The sequence below is a fragment of the Heliangelus exortis genome, chromosome 3 (genome assembly GCF_036169615.1).
Source record: "Heliangelus exortis chromosome 3, bHelExo1.hap1, whole genome shotgun sequence".
NCBI lineage: Eukaryota > Metazoa > Chordata > Aves > Apodiformes > Trochilidae > Heliangelus > Heliangelus exortis.
Window position 1 is genome coordinate 73,324,349 of NC_092424.1, and position 27,590 is coordinate 73,351,938.

The following is a 27,590-nucleotide window of genomic DNA, read 5'->3' on the forward strand; positions in this document are numbered from 1 at the left end:
CTCTGCAGCCTCTCCAGTACCTCCATGTCCCAGTGACCACCTGGGAGGTGAAATTCTTGGAACCTGATTCAGCCTCGAAATCAGGTGGAGGTTCCCTCCAGGTAGGCCGCCCTAAAATGGCCTTCTCAGTGTGGCAACCGGACTCCCCCCACCACCCCCCCAGGGAAGGAAAATTCCTGGGGCCTGACTCAGCCTGGTCAGCAGTGGGGCACCATCCCCCATCTGGGGAGTCAGCCTGGAAAATCGGGATAAAAATGCCAATGTGCTTGTCCCGGAAGTGGTCTACTGACCCACAACCCCACACAGGAGCTCTGACTGCCATCTCAAAGAAAGATCGATGGAGCCCACTGGATCTGTGGGTGGTGGTTTCTCTCTCTCTCACTCTTTTTCTCTCTTTTGCTCATTCTTTAACCTCTCTCTCTCTTTTGCCTCACAACATATTTTGCCATATCTTCATCGGATTATATCACCTGTAATTTGGTAAATAAAACTTCATGCTTGCACCTGACCCCTGGTGGTTGGACTTTGTTCTCGTGGATCTAAAATTAAAAGTTATTTCCAACTGTAACAATCATGCATCTGTGCACACTAAATTATCGTTTGATAGTCCCAAGCCAATGTAATACTTGTCTCTCCTAAAAATTTCTAATAAGAAAATAATAATAACAAAAAAATCTTGATTTTTAAAAATAGATATAAGGATAAAAATTAAACACCACTGTACAACTTACCACTCAAAGAAGCAATTTTCACCAATAGCAAAATCTAAATTTACAAAATAAAAAAATCCCTTGAAACTTTGGATCCACTTTGATACAATAATTGGGGAAAATTCTATTGCATGTGATCCTCAATCTGTAAGTGACAGAACAACTTATTCTTCTAAAATAAGACAAAAACTTGAGGGGGTATTTTGCCTTTACATTTCTAATGAAATCGACAGATTAATTTTCTTTCTGTTCAACAATCTATTTCCATGCAAATTCTTTCCATGAACTTCTTTTTTTGTGATTTTCAGGTAAGCTTTCTATCCTACCACAGAGGATTCATTTCTGGAAGGACGTTAGCATGTAAGTGACCTTAAACATAGATAATTTCAAGCATGGCTTTACCAAGGAAAAACTGCCTCATGCTTGAAATAATTTGTATTTTAAGACTCTTAATGAACTGCAATCTAAACAGGCAAATTTCAGCACCATGGAAAATGGAGAAATGCACACAATTGTAGTTTCTGAAGTACTAGCTTACCAACTTACACAGTGTTTCTTAGACTCTGATGAGCAACAAAAAAGGTTTCACATATATATTTGTTATGATTTCCAAGAGCATTCACATCTTGAATGTTCATTTATTGCATATGTTAAACCTGGTAGTTCCAAGACTGAGTATATTCCTTTGAATTACTTTTACAATAGATAACAAAGAATATTGCACAAATTTATATGCCTAAAAAGACCATGTGGACTGTTAAATAAAATGCTGCTAATATTCACACCAAATTATTCAGGAATCATATGACAGTGAAGAATTACCTTGTAAAATGTTGGATAAAAATATGGAATATATGAATAAGTTTATCTTCAAATACAAATACTAAAAGAGAAAAAGGATAACATTCATAATATAAACAATCGTTATGAATTATATACTTAACCCTGCTTGAAAATGTTGCAGAGTCACTTGCTTTTTTTGATCTATTGTTTTCCAGGGCATCCTGTTGAATAACAATTAAATCATTTTATTCTTTTTTCACTGAAAGTTAAAAAACTCTGAAAAGAGTTGTTTATCGTGTTCATCTTGTACTCACACCCCATTCTGGAGAGACCTTTTTCTCTTTTGTCAAGTAATATAATTAGGAAAGTAACATCTTTATTAGATGTCATCAGTATGTTTTTATAAGCCACTTACCAGTGTGGTAAAGATATAGTGATAGTATTCTGTCATCATTCCCATAGCTAAAGCCTTAAAAAAAAAAAATTTTAAAAAAATTAATCTTTCTGAGATCACACAATGCATTTTATCACACATGGCAAATGAAAAGCTGCTAAAGAATACTATTGGGATCAGCCTATAGGGTTAGAATTATACTAAAATTAGGTCAAGCAAATCATTTCCTAGCAGTTAGAGCAGATTACTGACTATTAAAGGAATTTATGAACCAGATCTTCTGATAGAAAGAATATTATTATACTGCTCAGTGCTGTAAATGTGAAAGAGGCTTATAGTTTCACATGCTAATGGATGTATTAAGTTGCCACACAAAATTTGAGTCAATACTTTGATTCGTTATTGAACCCTTCCCTTAAAAAGAATAACCTAAAGGGGAAATATTTTTTCTAATTTAATGAGCAATACTATGATTTTAAAGAAAAATCCAAGCTTATGTTATATGTGTGTACAGTTTTCCAGTCATGGAAGAAAATACTCAAGCCAAATTTTGAACAGCAACATAGTACTTCATTAAAAACAAAAAAACAAACCCACAACCAAATATTCACAGTATTAATTTATTAGTTTACATACCCACATATCTGTTAAGTACTCTCATCCATCTTATTATGCAATACCAAATAGTTTTTGATCAACTGTGTGTTTTCAAATGTTCATGATTTTCTCTTAACAGCATAAGAATAAATATGTGTAGATATAATCCTAAAGCAATAAACTAGGTATGCCTCATCACTTCTACTCATTCTGAGCATTTTCACATGAAAAACTTCTATCTTCATGCACTGCAGAAAAGTTGCCTCACACTAATGGAATTTATGGAATCATTTTAGTATCTACAATGATTTTTGCCTAGTTTAAGCATCGTAAAAAAACTATACAAGTAAGCAATATTTTCTTCTTTCAGGAAATATCAACAGAATTCTTTGCCTAGTTGCTACCAGTTACACCTCCTCAAACACACTGAAGGCAACTATTAAACAACTGTCATAATACCAGAATTTGTATAAAAAATAATTGCAGGTCTGAAGGTTGTAGAAGCTTTTTACTTGTGACATTGTCTGAAAAATTATGAAATTACTAGTCTATATGTTCTTTTCCAAACAAAAGTTAAAAGCTAAATGAAATCAAAATATCATTTGTAAATCAGATTTTATAATATTTTAGACAAAATAATTTAGACTGACAAAAACTGCAGCAGAGAATGCCTATCCCTGTGCATTATGTCTATCTATCTGTATATGCAACACATTTTCAGTCATCTATATCTTACCTGCTTATAAGCAGGTCTTTCATACTCCACAGAATCTCTACACAAGAATATCCTATGTGTGCTCCTGATTCTTATGTGCTGATGTCGTGTCTTCTCCAGGTCTTTATTCTCTCACTTTCCTCACTTCTTAAAAGACCTTATTCCTTTTTCCTCTTCTTAACATTTTTGTTCCTTTGCTCTCATTATTCCAGTGTTTCCCTAACCTTTTAAATCATGTCTGCTTTTCCTGACTGCCTTGTGATGTAGTTACCACTGAGATTTGCCTTAATTTAATTATGCCTGTCTGAACAATGGGATTTTTTTTCTTTCCATGATGTATTTTTGGCCAGAAAACAGTAGCTGCCATTTTAATGGCCTCTCAAGGTACTTCTTTTTCTTGTTTTCTCGTCCTCCAAGAAAAAAACCCTGGCCCTATCTCCCCAAGTTTATCCCTCCATTACCAGAAAAAAAATGGTTAATAGCTCACAAATGAATATACAAAGATTTTTTATTTTTCAGCAGATACTTGTGAACACAATATTTGGAATGGTATCACTAAATAATAAATACAGATTTACCATCCTTTGTATCATTTTTGAAAGTAAGAGCTTGGCTTGTATTTAGCTGCAATACTGATAATTTTAGACACTTAAAACATTGCAATATTGGAGCTAAAATGAAAGCTAAATGTCTACAGAAACTGGATAAAGAACTGAACAGTCATAAAGGAATGGTTCCTGTATCTTCTGTAATCTTTAGGCAGAGCAGAGCATTTTGATATAGCAGTAAAATTTTATCTGAATAGGTTAAATGCTCACTCTTGGGACCTGGGACATGATTAAAGATACAATGCTTTTAATTTTGTTACTATTTCCTTCCGGTTATATATTTTACACAATGTTGTATAGTGTGAAAGAAAAGTTTCCCCTCACCTGAAAATTACTAGGTACAGAATAAAGAATGCAACTTGATGGAGTAACAGTTAGTACTGCAGCATTGTGTTGTCAACAACACATTTTCCATCTGCATTTTTAGGCTGTTAAAATAATTTAATCTACGTTTAATGACTTGGTCTAAAATATTAGATTACTTGGTTGGCTTATGCTTAGCAAAGACCAAAAACCACTAGCAGAGATTTACAATTACTAGGAAATAATAAAAGCCTATTAATCAATGAGCAGTAAAGCACGGAAGTTATAGTGCACATGTATGTTTAATGGCAAATTTAATTGTATGTGCAACGATACTCCTAAGCACCTTTAATGAGAGACATATTTTGAACTTGTAAATACATTGTTTTCAACTTAAACCTGTCTGCTAGCAAGCATAATAAAAATATTAATTAAAGTCACTAAAAGCTGTGCATTAGAACTGTTGAATACTGTTTTGTTATAGGTATTTTTCTATCTTCCATATTGCACCTACAAAAATGTCTTAAGGGGTTTTGCAGTCCTGTATGTAGTGCAAGGAGAATACAGCTCTAAACGATATCCATATCTTCTGTCCTGGAGGTGGAAAACATTTAATGTTTTCTGTTGGTAACATACTATTCAGATGTCACTATCTGATTACGAGCAAACAAGTTAGAGGCTTCAATTTAAAAACAAAACAAAACCACACCTTTGTTAAATAAAATAATACTAAACAAGCATTTAAAATCTAAGATAAAGCATCAATTTTCTGAATTACCAGTTCTTCATAGCTGAAAGGTTGATAAACCTTTTCCCCTGTACATGAACCAATTAATCTGTTTAAAAAAAAAAAAATAACAAAAAAAAAAACATAATGAAGGTAGCTACCATTAGAGTCACAAATAAAACTGTCTCAGAAATCCTTGGTTGAGTTCTAGTTATACCTCAGCAAAACTATCATAAAATTCCCCTGATTGTTAAATGCCATAAAATCTGCATACTACTTTTACTTATTAGGGATGAACAAGATTAGGCCATGTGAAGCAAAATGAGGATTACCTGTTTCAAGATGCCTGCAGCCATCTCATGGCTGCAGTCAAAGATGACATGGAATTCTTTGCCTCTTTTCATCTCCTTTAGCAATGGCTTTGCATCTTTTGTGTCAGCTGGTAACTGGCGGATTTTTAGTCTCAGGTTGTATCTTGATGGAGCCTTGATGAGTTCTTGTAACCGAATAAGGCCTTAAAGAAAAAAGAGTGAAAAGAAAATTACCAAAACAAGATTCTGTGTTGCTAGCAGGAAAACTTACTGTAAACAATCAAAGTTACCTGAATTTTCCTCCTGTCTCAGTACATTGCAACCGATACACAAAAATTTTATTTAAAAGGAAAAATAAAATATCAGCAGTCACAATACTTTTATAACAAGTCTTTCTTCTTCCTTAAAATTAGCAGACGGCAAGCAGCCTCAGTTAGGATTACCTTAAGAAAGACAAATCTTCCTTCAGCATCATCATACAGCTATGACATCCTTCTTCAGAGAAGAAATATAAATATTCTAACTCAATTAAAGTGCTATCAGTTTGTAATCAGGCTTGACAGTCTTCCATCTAATCTATCAGGTTTATATAAAAAGTTATTAATAATTTCATCACTTAAGAAAACTCACATAATACACATGAGAGTGTTTGTTGTTTTTCTCTTTATTATACATGTAATAAAACACATCTATTCAGCAGCAAAGAATCTGATTATATGCCTCATGCCATTGCAATCACCTTCAATATCCACAACTCCATTTGGAATTACTGTACTTTTACTGTGGAATTAGATGCGTTAACATTTTTTTTTAAATGCTACGTTCACCGCAGCATAACAATGTGTGGTGTGATTTACAGATCATTACTATGTCTGTGACTAACATTAAATATTAGGTTGTTTAACTGTACTAAAATGATAGGATTAGAATAAGTCTTCTACAAAGTAGCAATTTCTTTGTCAGGGAAAAAAAAAAAAAGGAAAAAAAAAAATATATATTCTGCCATGCTCCCTTCCTTCCTGCACTGGAGCATGATCACAACAGGTTGCTGTTCATCATCACATTTGCAGTGCACATAATATATTAACACAAAGGCCAAAAAACTTAAGCTCTGCTTAGGATTTCAGTTACAGCTGGATCCAGATGTAAACGAAGCTAAGTGTTTCTAAAATCTGGAATATCTCACTTCATTATATTAAAAATATTAATGGAGATGACAAATTCTTATTTAGTCCTCATAACAGACAGGACTAGCCAGTATTAAAAACACTGGTATTTTATCTCTAATCTGTCTTGGTTTCAGGAAATGATGTTGTCTTAATGCAACAATGTCAGTAAGAAATGCTGACAACCCCTGACAGAGGATTTAAGACAGCCTTTTTGCAACATAGATTGTTCTTCTAATAACAGAATGCATACTGATACGAAGCTTTTAGATGGTAAAAAACTCAAGTTTTAATCATTTCCAGACTAAATGATGATATAACTAAAAAATAAAACCAGTCTCCTCTGTTTCATCATTTCCCCTTTTTGACCCTGCAAAGGATCCACATTATTTTCTTAACAATTCCTGTTGAAATTAGCTACAACAGGAATCATAGCTTACTATATAAGGTCTTCCTAAATTAAGACTGATGATGTGGAGATCTTGCAGAGGACCTCGATAGACCTCCTAGGCCCAAAAGGAGAGTGGGGAAGGAAAGCCTTGTTACAGTCAATTGAAGAATTCTTTCTTTATTCACAAGTCTGTACCACAGATACAGTATCTCAGGTGTCATCACAATTTCTCAGTAATACCCCTATCACATGCAAACATTTTCAAAACTGTACACATTGTTCAAACTGAGGAAATTTTTACCCACAGCTAAATAATCTCCCAAATTTCCACCTTCTAAAAACATTCCTATAGGACCTTCATTGACAGACAAAGTACTGTGAAGAACTAAATCCAGTAAATCAAGTGTGGACTGACATTTTCCATGCAGATTATAATGTGGAAAATGTTAATAGTCTTTGTACCTAAACATAACAGCATACCAAAATTTAAGGTCAGAATATAAATGGCTTAACTCAAGAGAGGATAAAAAATCATTTTATGTGTTCCAGATTATTAGTCATTGCTTGCTGGAAGAAGGCAGTTAGAAACTTTATACACCACAAATAACTTGCAAATAATTTTTATTCCTATTACATTATATTTAGCAAATCTAATTTTAGACTTGTCCTGCTTTCTTTGCTTTATTTTGTTTCTGCTTTGAACAGGAGATAAAAGCCACCATTAACAAACCACAACAACATCACTATATTTACTGGAATCTTTAATAGAGATGTTGAGGGCAGAACAGATATTATTTAATGCAGATATTAAAGTGCCTTCTCAAGACCAGACCTGGTTGCTCTTTGCTAAGCACAGATAATATGGAAGTGATGGTATGCATGACTTCAGAGTAAATGACAGATGTAAGTCTACATGGTTGTGAAAACAGTACTTTTAGAAACTTTTAGAAACTGATGCAAATTTTTTAAATTGCCATATTTGCCTCAAATTCTATAATTATATTTATATAAAATGAATAAATGTATTTAATGGAATATTAAATGTATTGAGTACTTGATTTCTAAGTAAACCTGAATAAATATACTTAAAAGATACAAAGAAGACAGGCCTTCTTTGACTTAAAATAGTAGTACCCTTTTCAGATGATCTGGGACAACTACATGAAAATAAAGCTTTAAAATTAACAACACAGCATACCCACAGACATTAACCATCTTATAAAAAACAACTTACAGTGATGTGTCAAAAAAACCCACAGTATTGTCCCCAAGTCTTTCCCATTTCCTACAGATTTTGAAAAATAAAGCAACTTGAATGTTTGCAGCCAAAAAATTTAGATTATTTCAGAATGCAGGAAGGACCGTATTTCAAAGCAGAACCTTTCTCAAAAGATAAGTTCGTCCAGTTGTGCATTTACTGATACCCATGCACTTTGATTTAACAACTAGAACAAGAGTAGCAATATGGTACAGGTAGTATAACAAATTCTTCCAGAAAGGAAAAAAGTCCTGTATTTTGATGCTCACTAGTCAAATATGACTCAGAAAACAAACAGAGCCTTTCTAAACAGTCATGTTAGTTCATAGCAGATAGTGCTGCAAAATGTGTTGCCATGTAACAGACAACAGTATGAAATGTCAGACAAATGTATGAGCTGTCAGGATATGAACTCGAGACATGCATCTATCTGAACTACACACATCACACACTTAAGAGCAAGAAGACATGAGTAAAATGGCAGATTTGGTGAAGGGTCTATAATCTGAATGGCTAGACATCTTTGGAACCTCGTATCCCTTAAGGTATTCAGGTATTAATTGGGATTTCTGGGATAAGCTGCATTTTAACATCCAAATAATATTTAGTGGAAAATGTTCTATGTCACACTGAACGTTTTCCATTAACTTTCAGTCATTTCTTGCAGCAGATCATCCTAACTAGAAACCACTGTGAGCACATGAGGTTAAGACTCTTATGAGTCTTATCACAGCTTTATGTCATAGATATGTGGTAGGGAAGAGATTATTACCGGTTTCACAAAAAAGCTATTGATCTCCCAAATGGAGAGCATTAAGTAAACTTCCAAAGACTACTTCATACTTTGCTAAAAAAATCATATTCATGAGATGTACAGCAAAATGGAAAAGTATTTAAAATATAAACATTATTGCTGAAAATATGCTAAAAGAGACAGATTACAAGATTCAAAACTTCATTGCTGTTTACTTCTCAAATGGAAGCAATGATTACAAAATATGCATTTAAACAATATGAGAAAAATCAGAACTGTCTCTCAACCACACAGTTGTTTTTAGATAACAGCATGATGACTCTTCCCTCAGGATTTTTGTAATCACAAATATATTTGGGGATCTTTTTGTTTTTCCAGAGGAGTCGAATTTTATTAGGGAGGTGAAGAACAAATAGAGTATTGTAGACTATTCTTAAGTAAATTCTAATCTAAATCTGCAGCTGGAGTTGCTCAGTAGGAGACAAATAAACACTTGTTAGTATGATGGTTATGACAGTCACCTGAGAAAGGAAACACCTGGTCTTTAGTCCCTGTTCTCACATTTCCATACTGAAACAATTCTGAAGATTAGCAAGAGACAAAAGTAGATTTGCTGTGCAAGTTTTGGAATCAGAACCACCCCAGAACAAAACTTATATTTGTGGGAGTGCCTGTGAAATTAATTTTAGGGTACCTGAAAATTAAACTGATTAATGAAGTTCAATTTTTCTATACAAGTACTACACAGTTTTTTTAATGTATCAAGGGTTTTGGTTGTCCTTTCTTGGCTGTTTGGTCTTTCAGAAAATTGTTTACTTAGAAGAGCAAAGTGCCTTTTCTGTATGTTTTACTCCTGTTCTCAGGTGTTAAACCAATCACCTTGGTTACACCTTTATAGTCTTAGAATCATAGAATCATAGAATGGTTTGGGTTGGAAGGGACCTTAAAGATCATCAAGTTCCAAACCCCCTTTGTGGGCTGGGACACCTTCCACTACATTAGGTTGCTCAGCCTGGCCTTGAACATTTCCAGAGAGAGAGCATCCAAATATTCCCAGGGCAACCTGTTCCATCTTCACACTGCCCTCACAGGAAATATTTTTTTCCTAATATTTAGCCTAAGTCTCCCCTCTTCAAGTTTTCTTTCCTCTCCCCAGCTTTCTTGTAGGCCCCCTTCAGACATTGGAAAACCACTATAAGGTCACCTCAGAGCCTCCTCTTCTCTAGGCTGAACAACCCCAACTCCCTCAGCCTGTCTGCGTAGGGGAGGTGCTCCAGCCCTCTGATCATTTTGGTGGCTCTCTTCAGGACAAGCTCAAGGAGAGCTGTGTCCTTCTATTGTAGTGGACTCCAGAACTCACAGAACTCCAGGAGGGGTCTCACAAGAGCAGAGTAGAAGGGGACAATCACCTCCCTCAACTGGTTGAATGTACTGCTTTTAATGCAGCACAGGGCACTGTTGGTTTTCTGGGCTGCAAGCAAATATTGACAGCTCATGATAAGCTTCCGGTCCATGATCACCCTCAAGTCCTTCTCCTCAGGGCAGTCCTCAATCCTTTCTCCTCCCAACCTGTATTCATGCATGGGATTGCCCCAGTTCAGTGTGAAGGCAGTAGAAAAGCTGTAGAAGCTACCAGAGGAACAGAAGGGAAGAAGGGAACCTGTTACCAGCAAAGAAAACCTATAAATGCACATTTCTGTTGTGCATTGACCGTATCTCAGTGCTGGGGCAGTACAGGTGTGCATGCAGGGAAATGAAGAAATATTTATGCCTTCCGTTAACCGCCCAGGTATATTGACATTAACCAAGGAGCTTCCGTAAAACATTTTAAAGATAAAGCAAACCTGAGACATAAACAAACTCTAGGTACTTCAAAGCTAATGTTTTACTCCTGTCCTCATCATTGTGAACTGAAAAAAAGCAACCTGAACTTTTCAACGTGTAGTATTGTTGCTCATAGCTTCTAAGTATATCAGAATATTTAATTTTACTAATGGTTACAGTTTCCACACACTTGCATTTTTAGGATTTTAACATACATTTTTCATTGTGTTTCCAGACACCAGTATTTATTAAGTCTAGGTGAATTATGCAGGGCACAAAACATGTCCCAGTCTACTGAATGACTCACTCCAATAGTCCACCAGGCCACTCTCTGCAAGGAATATTTGCTCATCTCAAATCCATACTTAAAAAATAAATCCTTCCTGGCGCAAATCCAAGAGTTTCCAGCTTGCTAAGCTCTCATGGGAACAATTTCAGCAAAACAAAACTCCCACACTCACAAGAGCTGCCGTCTCCCACACAGAGTCCCCCAGACACCCTGCTCTGTGGTGTGGGAAGATACCATGAGGCTGTGTCAGGGTTGGCAAGAAGTGCAGCCACAGTCAGCTTGTAGCTTCAGGCTGCAAACACCTCATGAAACCAAAAATCAGTTAGTGCTGAGTGTGCGTCTCTCAGTTACTTCTGGTTTTATGTGAGAGCACCGAAGTGTAAAGTGATTAGAAGCACATTTCCTCATTCGGACATCAGTAGGAACTGAAAGTGAGCAAAGGCTTTCCAGGCCTGGATTATTCAAAGGCTGAAAGTTCCCTTCCACACCTGGCATTTGTGATGCAGTATTTGTGTTTATGTATAAAGCGTGCGAAGAGCAGATTCATTTTCCTATACAATAAAAATGAGAGAAGCATTTTTCCAAGCAAAAGTGGCGTAACCTGAAAAAAACACCAACAAGCAAATAAACAAATAAACAAATAAAGGATGGCAGCCCTGCTCCTGCTCAAAAGTAAAAGACACCATGCAGCCACTCGGCGCTGGGAAACAGCCTCTTGGAGGGAGGGATTTCCTTGCCCCAGTGCAGCCCTGCAGCCATGGCCGCAGCCCGGAATGGCGGGTAAAGCCGTTACACCCGCAGAAACCGTTAGAGGGCACCGGTTTAACCTGCTGCTGCCCCGCTCAGCTCCAGGGGAAACGTCGATGGGCGGACTGACTGCTCGTAACCCGGGGTGAGAACATACACGGTGTTTTCGGCCTGCATTTAGGTAATTGCTCCCTTTTTGAGTGATCTGAAGCTTGTGTTTAAAAGCAATTAATCAAAACCCCTGACTCTGGATTGCTTTGCCTTCGGTGTTTTCCAAACCATGACGAGCACTTTTAATTTTCCCCATCCTTCTTTTCTAGGTTAAATATTGAACCATGGGTCATTATTTTTAACCAAATTAAAAAAAAATTAAGTGCTGAAAACTTATAACCTGAAAGAACAAGCTCCTACAAGTAAAATTGCAGTACTTGGGCCCAGTTGTGAACTGCTTCCCAGGTCCTGGATGTCACTTCTCTTCCCCACTTCAATCTAACATCCTGGATTCTGCAGGAAGAGTAGGTGCGATGGCCCAAAAAAGGTCCAGGGGATGAAATCATCACGCAGATAAGGAATAACCAGGAAATCAAAATATGAGAGAATTAAATTCTGCCAATATCCTTATAGTAAAAACCTGTATTTGGAGTTTAACTTTTCACAGCTGTAAAACATGATACTTTTTAAGGCTTTTTGCAGCAAAACTAGTACCAAAAGTGAGCATACAATCCTGAATACATCAGGTGAAGTCAGACAAATTCAGTGTTTTGCTTTCATTTTTAGAGGTTGCCAGCATTTGTTCTGTGTTCTTATTTTTCCCAACACTGTTATGGCTAATTTTCATGGTTGAGATTCTAGAGACTCGGGTAAGGCTGCTGCTTCCTTCCGGGTCCAGTTTGTGTGTGTGACACCATTTCTACCTTTCTATCCTCTGCGCCCGTGACTACGGACACCAGGACACATTTAGGTCAAACAAGCATGGAATATTTATACACTAATTCTTAATTTCTAAACTACTGTTAATCCAAAAGTAACTTCAGTTGCTGTTGTCTACTGTTGATAGTAGAGGAAATGTATGAGCTGGTTATTCATGATGAAAGTAACGAGCTGACATGCACTGAGAAAGAAAGCATCTGAATCAGTAAGGGACAGTTTCAAAAGGACATGGTATGTAGCTTATCTATAGCTAATGAGAAAATGAGATACCAGAGCCTCCTATGAAGGAAGAAACATAGTGTGACTATAGGGACAATGGAGCTAAGGACAAAACAAGTCACCTTGATTTTGAGGAGATATTTGTCAAAGCAAAAATTCAGATTTCAGCTTAGAATATTTTTAAAGCAACTGATTTACAATATAAAATTAAGTGCAGCTCTGAGATTAAATGCTGAGCCCTCATTTTATCGACATTACAGAATCCCAGAGTAATTAAAACAAAACACATAAAAAAACCCAAAACACAAAAACCACCACACATTTATGCGGGCAGGCTCCTAAAAACAATCTATTTTAAAACAGTGTAGAAATAATAACTGCATTTTGGGATGGGAATGTACTTCCTGTAGTTTCTTTCACCAGGGACACCTTTTTCCTGTCCCTTTAAACTCTCAATTCCTTCTTTTAGTAGCCACTGTGATAGAGTCTTACCTCTGAATGGCTGGGAAGAATGCAGTGTGAGTAACTCTTTTCAGAAGCTGCCATCAATTCATCTTTAAGGAGAATCCTGAAGGAGCAGTTTGTAAGCTCTCCAGCTGGCATCTTCCTCCAAAGAGATCAATCACATCACCTCCTCGACATGTTCAACTTCAACCAGTCCAGGAAGCAAGAACCCCAAGTTTGTTTTAAAACCTGTGTCTCCAGCTCAGCAGTCTTGAGAGCCATTGCTATGCCACCTGGCCTGCTCATCAAACTATTTATCATTTCCCTTAATGCTGCCTTTGTGCTGTACAGGAAGAATGCAAGCAAATGCACTTTGCAATAGGATGAACACATGAACCTTTTTTCTGTACAGAAGAACACTAATGCTCTTTTAAAGGCTACCCCTATCTTTGGAATCTCAAAAACTTCAAAAAAAATAATAATATATCGCTTTGTAGAGCTTCCAGAATAATTAATCTATTTTCAGCAAGTTTTTTTCCTCTCACACCTCTCTCTACTTTTCTCCATCCCTGACAGCTTCCTGCCCAGTTTTTCTGGTTATATGTCAGAAAATATCATTGTGTACTGGGCTTTGAAAGGAGTACGGGTAGAAGGAAGGAGAATGCCAGTTCATTGGGAATTTGCAGAATGCTTCACATGAACCAAAACATTTCACTGCTATAAAATGATTCACAGCTATTGAACATCCTGAACAGATTACCCATGAACTTTCAAGATGAGTTTTATGATCCTCAAACTCTACTTAAAAATACCAATAGTGAAAGGATTAAAAAGAGAAACGATGAAACTTTACTTATTTGCAGGGCTACCAAAACAGTGGGCTGTTGTTGTTGGATATAATAGAATAATACAGAAAAAATAAACCACTAAGAAAAGTAGGAAATAGAGATGAAGGGAAGATAAAACTTGATGGATCTTTCTTTCTTATTCATATTTTGCCTTTTTACTACATTAAGATCATTTCACCCAATTCTGGAACTGTAAAGCATCCTTACATTGTTGCCTATTATATTTAAGCCCATTTAAATACACTACTAATGGTGTGAAGTGTCTTTAATGGAGAAAGAGCTTTAAGATACATAATCCAGAAAAATACTCTCTGCTTACTGTAAACAAAATTAATACATCTCCTTAATACCAGTTCTGCAGATCAACAGTCTAGAAGGAATTTTCTGTCTTGTGGCTGAAGCCTCAGAGATTAATCATATCAGTCCTAATCACATACAATACATATGTATGTGTGTGTATGAATTACAGCTATTATTTATTAGAGCTTTTTATGCCTCTTGCAATCTGCAATATTAAAAAAGCACTACTATTAGTGGAGATTACAATAAGAGTTGAAAGATATCTAGTGTTGACTTAAATTATTTTTCTGTTTAATCTTGACAGTACTATATCAGTAAAAAGAAGGAAAAGTTTCTGGTACCTGACTCCAGTAGTAGTTCTAGTAGTTTTGTCAAATTGAATTCTATTTACCAAGCTCTCTGTCAAGAAATATAGTTATTCTGTTTAGAACAACTCCAGCTGAAAGTTGAAAAATAGATTCATTAGGGCAAGCCAAGTTATATCACTCATCCATGATAATAATAGGATTTGCCAGAATAAACTCTGAAGGTCTATTTGCATGACAAAATTTCCTTCTTGGGGGAAAGAGTGCGGCTATATAGAGGCCTATAATTTCAAGCTACCTGCAGCTATGTACTTATCCCCTTACCAAAGCAAACAGTAGTTACCTACTGTCCACAACTCTTCTTCAGAGTTGCTGAAAAACCATAAATCAAAACACTCTTAGACTTTGTTGACATGTTCTATCATATCTTGATGTATTCATTTTACGCTTCACTCTCACCTGATGTGACCTATCAACTATACACACTTAAAGAAGGTATAGTGCTCCAAAACTATCAGTTTATGCTGTTAGAAAAAATAATTTTATCATCAAGTTGGAATTAATTTGGGGGGAGGGGTTTGTGTGTTTTTGTTTGTTTGTTTGTTTTCATTTTTTGTTTGTTTTACCATTTTTTGGTTTTGTTGGAGGATGTGTGTTTAGAGAAAATAAATTTCTCTTGAGCATATCACTAAAATAACCTTTAGTCTGAAAAGCCAGTTCTGGGTCACGGAGTATAATAGGACAAATAAAAGTTACATTATTTCCAACTGAAGATATTTTTCAAAAACTGACTTAGATAGTAGCCACGCCAGTTATCGGAGAATCCTTTTCACCTAAGGTAACTACTTCTCCTTCTGGCATTTCTTTTCCCAAATCAGCATGTTCTCATAGTGCTTTTGCTCCAGATATAAAACTTAAACATAGAATAATGGTACTGATGTCAGCCATGCATTTACATTTTCTAAAACAAGATTTCTAGGGCTGACAATTATGCCTCTCTCTAAGCCTTTCTGTAATTTCTTCTTGCCCTCATGCTGACATACTGGGGGGTGAGCAACTCTGTGTAACACAAAGCTGGACAATTTTTGCACAAGCTCTAATGCTCAATATTTAGTATACAACAGAAATATTTTAGGTGTTTATTTTCAGGTTAAAGGCTTTACAGTTTCCTTTATTAAAAATGAACTAATTGAAAGTTGAAGTGTGTGTAGGAAGAAGGGATGTATTCAAATGTTTTTGATTCCAAAATTTAAGCTTAGTTTTAAAAGCTCTGTGTTAGAGAGCTGAACCGATTCGTTTTCCCGTCCTCAGCTTTTGGATTCAACTGCATGCTCAAGTATAGTAATTAGTCCAGTCCCCAAACATCAGGTGATCCTTACCTTGTATGTGAAAAGATGGACCTGACTCAAGACCTTTCACCTTTATCTGTAGCATTCTTACCTATTTTTGTTCAATGTAAGCTCAATAAACAGAGCCTACTTTGTTGGAGAGCCTATGATCAACAGTGATGCCACAATGGTATGAGTACCTGTCAACAGACTGAAGGGACTTTTTTCACTTAGATCTGCACTTACACAAAAGTTACTTAGGATAGGCAAACAGAGATGTTTACAGTTATGATCATAATTAATATTGGAGCTGAGATTACTAAAATGCTATGTATAGGACACAGGAGAGGCTAGCCTTAGGGTTAAAAAAATCTCTGAACGAGAAAACCAGGAGTCCAGGTTTAGCTCCACAGTAAGAGGGATTTCCATTCTGATCCTGTTCATGTTACTTAATTTTTCTGTCTTGGGTCTTAGCAACTGAATTTTTAAATCCATTTTACTGCTGTTTCAGCACAACCAGCTGTAATTGAAGTGCAAGGCAATAATCAGCTTTATTGTTTTCCTTAAATACGCCGAGTGAGCACGTCAGAGCACGAGCATGAACATCTTTTTATAGTTAGATTCAAATAGCCAATCCCAGTTCAGCCTATTTCAAGTAACAATTCTTTTCTAATAATGGCTTTTCAGCACTGCAGTGAAAAAAAAGCCCTCTGCCCCATCCCACACAGTTCCACAAGAGGGAATCAATGTGCTGCTTAAGTTCAGAAAAGTTTTTTCATACCACCTGATTACTTATCAGCTGCAGCATGCAGCAGCTTAAAAAAAAGAGGAAAAAAAAAAAGAATTTTACATAAAGAACTTTATATTCTTTCCCTCACATAGTGTGGTGCATCTAGTGTGTGAAAATACCAGACCAAAACAATTTAATATAATTGAAGAAAATTATGAAAATTAAGAAAATGAAAATTAAGAAAATCTTTAGCCTTTGGTATTAGATTTTCCATTTTAAGTGAGCTTTATCTTTAAATCAGTGTGATGATGGTGACAGTAATTACAATTAACAGTCCTGGGCATTTCAAAGGAATTCTTGTAACAGTGTGAAGCATGATCTCTCAAGTGGCTGACATCTACAAGCAGTGCAGTTTAATGAAGGTGAAGAGGGAAAAAAGAGATCTACTACAGTCAAAGGACAAAATAGCTTTTGTCAAAACTGTCAGAATCAATGATAAAAGAAGCAGTAAAACCAAGTTAGCAATTTCCAGCCATAGTATAAAAGTATCACTGTGTTATCAAACTACACAAAAAGAAATAAAAGCTAATATGTACTAGAAACTGAAATGTACTTGGCTGGCAAAGAAGCATAAATGAACATTCTAAACTGGATTTTACACTAAATAAGAACATTTCTTCTCAAAAACAAAAGCAGTATATATTGCTTAAAAAGCTTAAACTGAAAGAATAATTAACAAAAAAGCTGACATCTCAAGTATACTTTAGTGTTCTACCAATGAGAGGGCAAAATATGTAATACAGAAGTGAGTGTAAATGAGTAGTCAAGTTTAGATAAATCAGAGTAAGACAGCTAGCTAAATTAATTTTTAATTTCCAAACTGCAAAAAATCTAAAAATAGTTTAAAAATTAAATTTTAACTTCATATCATTCTCCGTACAGCTGGTATTTTGATGTAGCACCAGAAAAATATTTCTTAACTTCACTGAACAAAAGATACAATAAATTCCTTATAAAAAGAATACACTTAACTAAGCAACCAGCTACATCTAAATACCATAGATAGGCTTAACATGTAACAACTAATTTTGCTTTCAGTTGATATTGCTGCTCACAGCACCTGAAACACTCTATACTTAAATGATACTATGCAATATATAATCAGTCTGCAAAATATTTCTTCATTCTCCAAAACCAGATCAAAACTATTAATGCTATTAATTATTACAATTCTACCAGATCTGGTTTTATTGAAGAAGGCTTGTCTTTAAGAAGATGATCCAATAAAAGTGTGGACTTTTTGACAAAACTGCAATCTCTGACTCAGTGACTGAAAATATGTGGAACAGTACTGCATGCCATTCCAGCTGATATTCATGGGAAGCCTCAAGTCTGTTTTGTTCCCCATGGCAAATATACTGCTCTTTTAGCTATTCATTCCATTAAATAACACAAATTAACTGGTTATTAGTTGATAATGCACAAATTCAAAATATTAAAAAAAAAAATTCCGTTTAATATGCTGTGCTAAGCCATCCCATCCCACTTCTGTCTTTGATCAGATTTATGTACAATTTCATTTATTTGCAGAAAGGATGTCCACAGAGCCCTTAAAGAAAAAAAACAGTACTGTTAATTCTACATCTGCTTGGTAGAACCTGAAATCATATTTTCTTGAGTATTGTAACTTCTTATCTTATCATCTGAATATGTAATTTCTATACTCTTCATACCAGAAAATGAACCTTGTAAGTATATATTTTAAGTTTTGCAATAAGGCGCAGCCAATCTACTCACTCCTTATTGCTCTTTTTCAAATCCATTTAACGAGAGTTGCACGAGTAGCCTATTTCTCTTATTTGCATATAAGAATGTCACCTTGAACACTGTGACTTTCTTAACTCAATATTTATCAAATCTACTGTGTTTTCCTTACCCACAAGGCATGGCCATCTGTCAGAGGCAGAAGTTTTATGTTGTTTGCTCTTGATAAAGCAAACTTGACAGTTACTCATCATTTTGAGGCTTTTCAAGTATTTACAAGAAAACTGTTTATTCTTCCAAGAATAGAAATTCAGCTAACTAATAAATTAAAATAAACAAACAAACAAAAACCAACAAAACCAACCAACAAAAAACCCCAAAATCATAAAAACAAAAACAAGCACCAAAAAAACTCATAGTACTGCACTTCATTCTGCTCAATTTTAAGCAGGTTCCAAGTTTGAAAAGTAGTTATTAGGAACAGGTGGATGATTTAGGTGTTAAGTGAACTTTAGGAACTATATAAATAAATGTACTTCAAAATCTGGATAAATATCTAACTTGTGATAAATCTGAGCTCATCTACCTTTTCCAGACTTGGAGACTTTTGTCAATTATCTATGAGTTCTCAAAGCATAATTACTAACAGAACTGTAATTTCTTCATTTTAAAGTTCTTCTAACGTCTCTTACTCATGTGATTTGAAAACTCAGGTCATTTAACAACTGTTGCTTTGTTTTATTTAATTTCAGTGTTATTTAAGAAATCAACAGATCTCAGTCTTCTTTGTTTTAGACTGCAATTAATTGTTGGCAGAAATTCTAGTTTTAATGACATTAACTTTCTTGAATTCTGTTTAGTATATTTTTCTCATTTGCACTTCCCCAATAATAAGCCATTATTTTCCATTCCCAGGCATTGATTCACTGTCAGAAATATTACAAAAACATTTCATACAAGGGCATCCAGTATTTTCATTCTTGAAAAAGTCAACATACATTATAACATCTTTATAAGAATATTCTAAGAAATGGATGCCTTTGTACTTCTTTGCCCATTAAACACCTAGTTTGAGACTTTTTTTTATTATTTTTATTTTAAACTTTGCCTTTGGTTAGTTATACAAGATTAGTTATACTATTGCTCCCAGCAGATGTTTCCTACTGTATTGTGGACCAAGCACCCTCGATTACCTTTAGGAAATGTCTCCCTGTTTCTGCCTCTCATCTAGTCTTGTACAAGCTTTACATTTCCCTATCAAAATTTCAAACCTGAAATGTATTGTACTTTAGGATAGCCATGCCAGTTTGTTTCTATTACAGATCACCAAGTCTGAAGCCTTGTCTTCTAAACTCAGGTGAAATGCAGTTATTGTATCACTTGTCAACTGTCCAAATACAGCATTCTCAACTTACTTCATTCCTTTGCTCTCATTTGCTAAGAACAGATGTTACATATACAGATGTGTTTATAAATGAGAAGAACTTTTAACATAAACTGAGATGTTACTTAATTCATTTACAGAAAACAGAAATGAGAAGGCCTTTTCAGACCATCTCGTTTCCTACCCTCCTCAGTCACTTATTCTCTATCATTTCTTGAACACCTTTTCTTATCTTTATAGTGCACTATACATATTCTTTATGAGAAATTTTAGCCCAGATTTTTTTATCACTTACAAGCTTTTTTTCTTTAATCCTTTAGCAATGTTGCCCACCTCCCATCACCCCACACTATTTTACCCCCAGGATATTTACGTCCTCCTAGTGTTGGTGATATTAATTGAAAAGGTAAGTATCTTATTTTTAATAGTAGTAACATTATGGGAAAAAAGAAGTAAAAAGCCCAACGAGCCAGTGGAAAGCACACCACAAGATGAAAAATATCTGGAAATATGATATGTGAAATATAGCATAGTTGGAAGGGACCTACTAATAATCTAGTCCAACTGCCTGACCATTATTATGACTGAGCAAAAGTCAAAATATGTTGCTAAGGGCGTTATTGGAATGCCTCTTAAACATTAGCAGGCTTGGAGCATCAACCATCTCCCTAGGAAGCCTGTTCCAGTGTTTGACCACTGTCTTGGTAGAGAAATGCTTCCTAATGTTCAGTCTAAACCTCCCTTCTTTGAACCATTTGGGTTTGAACCCTTGCCAGCCATCCTAACCCTGAATATCAAAGAGAAGAGACCTTCTCTCTGCTCCCTCTCCTCAGGATTCTACAGAGAGCAGTGAGGTCACCCCTCAGCCTCCTGTTCTCCAAACTAGGCAGACTCTGTGCCCTCAGCCACTCCTCAAAGGGCATCATGTCTTCCAGCCTTGCCACCAGCTTTGCTGCTCTTCTCTGGACCTTAACATTATTTTTTAAGTACCTTAACATTGTTTTTAAAATCTGGGGGCCAGAGCTGCACACAATACTCAAGGTGAGGCCACAGCAACTCTAAATACAGAGGAATAAAATAATGTGAATTTTAATATTGCCCCCCCAAAAGAAACTACAGTTTTATTTACAAATCGATGCTACCTGTATGATACAGTAAAAATAGCAATGTTTGGAGTAATGCACAGGGTTAAACTCCAAAGACCAACATAGAACATTTTTATTTCTGAAGCAATTTTTTTTCAGCTTTTACTTTGGCTTCTGTTCATAGTTGCAACAGATTTTTGGTGTTTATATTCATTCACCCAAGACCAAAACAAATGTTAATTAAGAAAAAAACCCAGAACCCTGTTTATATCAACTTGATCTGCATAACGCATTAATTGGCAATACAAGTGCCACTATAAATTAAAGACCCCAGCATCTAACTGTTCATGTGTTCTTTGTTTTGGAATTCTTTGCGATTCACAAACTTATTTAGAATTTGTCTAGTCTGTTTTCTTTAGCACAGAGATTAGAATATGAGCTTGAAATTAAGTTACTGTTTTCATATGATTAGGACATGCAGCTGATGAACATACTGCCATTTTTCCACTTTTCTTTTTTAAAGGCAATCAATTGTAGCAAATCTGTAAATCCAAAAGGACTTAATTAGTATCCAGGGATGGTTTAATTGTATTTAGTTAACAAAGAGACCATAAATTACTTAAAAGAAAAAATCGAACCTAACTAACCTCATTACATCCTGCTGGGTTTTTTTTTCAAATGGGAAATTCTAGTTAAAAGGAGTCTACTTTGGCATTTAGAATGATCACAGGAATAGTTAGCTTCAGACTAGCAAGAAAAGTATTCTAGAGCCCCATTCCAATTTTTTTCTCTACAAAGAATGGATTACTTAAAAAAAAAAATCTTGAGGACTAAAATAAAGTAAGAAATTAGAGCATAAAAGAAAGCAGAATGTAACTATTGTTTGGTAAAAAAAACAGAAAGGCAGGTGGAGGAGCTTTCAAACAGATTCACAGGAAAAATGCATTTTTTTCTGCACTGAAATATAATATATAATATCTATAATATTAAAACCTTTACTCATCCTATGTTCATTTTTATTTCTATTACCTTATCTTCACTGTAACCAACTGAATCTCTTCTTACTAAAACAAGGTTGAATTAACCTTTCTAGTTTATTCATCTACTTCATCCTGTTTGTAGAGCCTTGATTTCCTTATTATGCAATGTTCAACCTGATCTTTGCTCTCGCACGTGTTATTGATCAGATCCCTTTAGAAGCATCTCTGTCCCTATGTCAGCATGACACAACCTCAATTTTCTCCTCTAAGTTATCCTGCTTTCCTCATTCCAGGTTCCTGAACACGAGGTAGGGATGATCAGCAGAGAGCAACTCAGTATTCTGAGGTCCAGACTGAGATGAGCAGCAATAGCAAGACTCCAATGGGTAATCTGCTCTGATTTAGCTATTTCTGCACCCTAAAAGTGGGGAGGGTTGGGGAGAGAGTCTAGTTGCTACCTGTAGTGAATGAAAAGCAGCTTCCTTGTGTCTATTTGCAAATTAGTAGCAAAATGCACAGCTATTCATCCACAGAGAATACAATGTGGGAGACAACTCAGTAATGGCTCTTTCTTCTGATAATGTTTCGGATGTGCAGCTATTCATTATGGCAAAGGGAGACCCTGGGACTCCAAATTTCTCCCTCATTATGAACCAGGCTCTAAACATGGTCTGACTTCCTCTGCACCTTCGTAACACACAATCAAGGCAGCTACACTAGGGATTGAAAAGCACTATGGAAGACTGCATCTACACTTACGTGGAGTGCCTTGTGTAGCATCAGGAAAATGCTCTGCTATGTATTAGTCACATAACTGGCCTGATTTCCTATAAAATAGGAGCATGGGGGATCCCCTATGATCAGACACAATGGTGCTGTCAAGAAGTAGCTGTAGTCTGCACTTGAACTATCATTCTCCAAGGCATTCCTGGGAATGCAGCTAGAGTTATCATGGGTTTTTACTGATTGCAGAGTGTCAAATAACCACGCAGCTTTTCCCACTTGTGTTTAATCAAGGAGATCCATCCCATACTGAAGGAATTAAGACCGCAGGCACAGCTGTTATTAGAATGCTTTACTTCTCTTTATTAGAGAAATAAAACTTTAACAGTTTCTTAGAGTATTCATAAAATGGAGCCCTAACAATGATGATATAAAGACATATTTCTTAGTGGTTTGTTTGTTTTAAAAATCACACATTTTCTCAGAATGTACCTACAATCTTCTAGGATGTTGGCATCTGGGCAACTCCCCTTAATTTGTCTTAACAAGCATCCAGACAAAATTTATGCATGTTTTCTACCTTTTCTTCCTGTCTACCATGAAATTCTGATCTCCCCTTTTACCCATGTTTATAAAGCAAAAAATAGACACAGTAAATTTGTCACCCAATAAAGTTATTTTTGCCAATTAAGATTTTTTTTAAAATCACTGTAACTGCTATACCAACATATGATTGTCTTGACCAGCATGTAATCTGGGCCATTAGATAAAGAAAATCCATAACACTAAAATTATCATAAAATAAGACATGCATTATCATCCTTCACAGCTTCTCAGTAAAGGAGAGTAAAAAGTGGGTGATTACAAGGGAAATAAAGGATGGGGAAATAAGAATTATATCTGTCTTACTCTCAGGAATCACTGACCAAATGAAAGAAAAAGATAAAAACTGTGATAAATGTCTTGTCCTTAGTGAAAAATATCTTGGTTCCCACTATACAAGAAAGATGTGGACAGGCTGGAGAGGGCCCAGAGAAGGGGAACAAAGATAATCAAGGGACTAGGAAGCCTACTGTATGAGGAAAGGCTGAGAGAACTAGATTTTTATAGCCTGGAGAAAAGAAGGCTTAGGGGAGACATTACTGCTGTGTTCTGGTACTTAAACAGTGGCTACAAAGTTGGAGACTCCCCTTTTACGAGAAGTCACATGGAAAAGGCAAGAGACAGTAGGTGCATATTACTCCTAGGGCACCCCAGTTGGACACCAGAAGAAAATTTTTCACTATAAGAACAGTCAGAGATTGTAATAATCTCTCTGGGAAAGTGGCAGATTCCTCAGTACCGGAGACTTTTAAGACTCATTTTCATAGGGTGCTGGGCCATCTCATATAAACTGTGTTCTTACCTAGAAATTCAGACAAGATGATCCTTGAGATCCCTTCCAGCCTGGCATTCTATGATTTGTTGCCTTCGCTTTAATGTCTTTACAATTAAATTTTAAATGGCACAAGGACTTTTACAACACAGTTTCTAAGTATTAGCTGAAGTTATATTATTCAGCTTTAGCACTAGGTTCAGAACTGAGTATCTTATCACAGTTCATCAGCTGAAGTAATTACTTCCTTTCAAAAGTTTCCAAAAGCCCTTGCCTCAAAAGAGACCTGTTTTCAGTTGAGCTCTAACTATTCAAACTACTTAAGACTTACAGTTTCTCACATCTAAGAGTTGTTCCTATATATACTTCAAAGGCAAATTATTCTATGGACTTCCCAGCAGTGTGTGCTGCTTTTGAAGTCTTAAAATTATCCATAGATGTTACCAACAAAGAGAAACCAACAGTCTTAAAGAAAAAGAGGAAAAGGAAAAAAAAGAATTTAAATTTATTTACAATGACTGCTTCAAATGAGAGAGGGTTGCCTTTTTAAATAGTTGATTTTTTCTGTCTCTTCAGACAGCAACAGATTTCAAGAAGAAAACAAGATGTAGCTGGGATTACTGTTTATCAGAAGGAACAATCAGTATTGTAATGTGAAGAAGGGTCTGGCCACTCCAGAAAATTTAAAATTAATATCCTTAAATAATTCTTCATGTTTTTAAAATAAACTAAATACCTGAATATCCTTATTCATTTTCAAATTTTTTAAAATGTATTTTTAAAAGAGCTCATGTTCTTGTTTTCTTTTAAATGTTTACAGTAGTCACAGGTAAATCAAGTAGGCTACAAAATACACAAGAAAAAGTTACTTTCTATCTTAATTGCTATTTCAACTTACACTCTGAGTTCAAAACATACTTCATTAAATGATCAAGTCTAGCATGGCTGTTAACAGCATATCTTTCAGAAAGCATAGAGATTAGAAAGCCATTAAACATTAAATATTACTTTGGAGCTTTTTTTTTTTTGCAGGGGGGTTGTTTTGTTTGTTGGTTTGTTTTTTTGTTTTGTTGTTGTTTTGGTTTGGGGGGCTCCTTGAGGGGGGGGAGAAAATCACTTGAAAATATTGTGAAAAATGGTTTCAAAGTATAAAATCATGACTTTTCTAACTGAAAGGCCTGTTGTAAAAAGTAACCTGTTTATTGTAAAAAATAGTACCCAAACAATTTAAATCAAAGTGAAATATTTCAAATTTATATAAGCTTAAGTCTATTAACTGTTCCACTGAACCACAAATTACTTTTTCAATCATTTGATTAAAATTTCAGGCTTTTTTTTCGATTCCTGTCCTATTTCAGAACAATAATTTAAAAAAAAAAAAGTTTGTAAAGCTAAATATGAAATCAGAAGTTTGTTTAGCTGAGACTTCTGGTGACATCAACCAAGAAAGCTTTAGAGAAGCAGACTTTAGAGAAGCAGACTTTAAACTTCACTGACTTGTGCTTTTTGAAAGAAAATACCAGCTACAAAGAATTTTATGCACTGCCATCTCTGTTCCCTTCTTACTTTTGATAGCTATACACATATCTTACTTGAACTTAAAAAGTAAGCAGGTGTTCTGTCCTGCTGTAACTGCTGTTTATCTAGCAGACAATCCCCACTGCAGGTATTCTCACATGTAACCCGTTACTTCCTGATCTTATTTTTTTACTTGAGATTTAGATAGATAGTAGCATTATGTAACAAGGGTATCAACAGTCTTCCAGTTCACTGAACCATGTGAAGGGTTTGAGCCTCACCATGTTCTTTTCTTGCCAATGCTTTCAACCAGCATGAAAGTTAGCAACATTTCCAAGAGGGTTAAATATATGTCACCTGGCTGAGTACCTTCCTTTTATCTTTACAGTCAGATTTTCATCATACCAAACTGTTAGTTCTGACCATCACCAGGCAGACCTCAAATAAAACTTAAGCTTTTTAAATACTTTTCAAAGATGTCACTGTCAGGCAAGCCAGGACAAAACAAATTCCAGGGGAAAGGCAGCAAACTCATATACTTCTGCTGGAAAGTTCATTTTTAATTCACATAACCAGCCTCCAAACTCCCTTTGGTTTCACTTCCTAGAAGCTAAAACCAGGGTTCCTTTTACAGTTCTGTCTAAAAAAGCAGATACTAAACTTCCAAATGAATATGGCACCTGTTTTATAATCACTGATGCTTAAAGCAGCACTAGGGTTTATGTCTTGTAGTTCACCAGGTGTACTAGTACACCCTTCCAGTTACCATATATTTCTTCAAAATTTAAGTTTAAAAAAAAATTAAAAGATACAGCTGTTTGCAACTGTTAAGACATGCAGATAGAGCACATCTGATTTATTGACAGCTGTGAGTTCAAACACAGAATTTAACAACTGAAGCACACATTTATGCTAATAAATCCACGTTACTAGTTGTTGACTACTTTAACAATAGAAAGACTTTTAGTATATTTAAGATTTCTTAAATTAAGAAACATGAGTAGCTATATCCCTCCACCCTCTCTTTGCACAGGCAAAGAATATATCTGCATACTTGAATCCTTTAGCCTTACCAGTGCTGTCATCATAAACAACAGTCACTGTTTTCCACTTGAAGAACTGCACAAGGTCAAGGATGGCACGGCTGAGTGAAGAGAAATCTGGATAGAGGCTGACATAGAAGGAGTCCTTGTTGTCTGACACCTGATGTTTCCAGCGGGTCTGGATATGTGGAACACCCAAAGCGTTGCAGATGGATTGCACAGCATTAGCTGAGGAGCTGTGGGATGGTCCAAAGATGGCAGCTACCCCAAGGGACAGCTGATCACAGGCTGAAAAGGAGACAGAAGTCTGTCAGTGGTGAGAGGAAAAAAGGCAGTGTGCCAGCAAGTATTGCACAATTCATAATTAACAAAAGGCACTCAATGAAATACAACTTTATTGGTGACGGGGCTCCCTTCTTGTGTAACACACGCAGATTTCAATTTAAGAATACATTTTTAAGCTTTCACTGTGAAGGGATGAATAGCAACACTTAACATTGAAACAGTGCTCAGCTATGTTTAATAAACACTTCTGTGACAGTGGAAGTCACAAAGGCCAGCAATTGTCTGTCTTTTAGAAAGCAATGACAAGAGAAAAGATTTATGCTCAGCTGCATCTTAGAATTGGAAAAGGGCCATATGGGACAATATTCTAACCTAGTCTGTTTCACTGTTAACTTCTTCCTCAATCAATCAACAAACACTGTTTCTACCACAGTCCTAACTACTCAGAAATTGTATGTGATAAGTAGATGCTACATAAGCATCAGGAAAATTATTAATTTCATTTAGATGGAATGTTTAATTTCTCTGTCTGAAAACCAAGTATGTTGACTGGTAAAGTTTAGAGGTCAACATTTTCACTTAAAGAAAATTAGATTGATACCTGTTAATGAAAACAATGCAGTGTCCCCTTTTAAGCACTGGAAATATTTAAATACTGGAGGAATAGCTACACCTATATTAGTAGATAAAACTGGCCCTGAGAGTCCTTGACTACTTCTGCATTCAAACGGCTTAGCTCTTTTCAATATAGG

General features: G+C 35.6%; 1 protein-coding gene across 6 annotated transcripts in view; it reads right to left on the reverse strand.

The window, feature by feature from the left end:
- The window catches only part of GRIK2 (glutamate ionotropic receptor kainate type subunit 2), a 365,605-nt gene that overhangs the window by 213,518 nt on the left and 124,497 nt on the right, over positions 1-27,590 (reverse strand). For 5 of the 6 annotated variants that reach the window (XM_071741263.1, XM_071741262.1, XM_071741261.1 and 2 more), the window contains 3 exons: positions 26,584-26,841; positions 5,170-5,351; positions 1,909-1,962 (listed from right to left, as the gene is read on the reverse strand). In XM_071741263.1, coding sequence (XP_071597364.1) covers positions 1,909-1,962; positions 5,170-5,351; positions 26,584-26,841 — 494 coding nt within the window. Of the gene's footprint in view, positions 1-1,908; positions 1,963-5,169; positions 5,352-11,318; positions 11,365-26,583; positions 26,842-27,590 lie in introns of those variants that run through there. The other variant, XM_071741265.1, reaches the window with a different exon arrangement.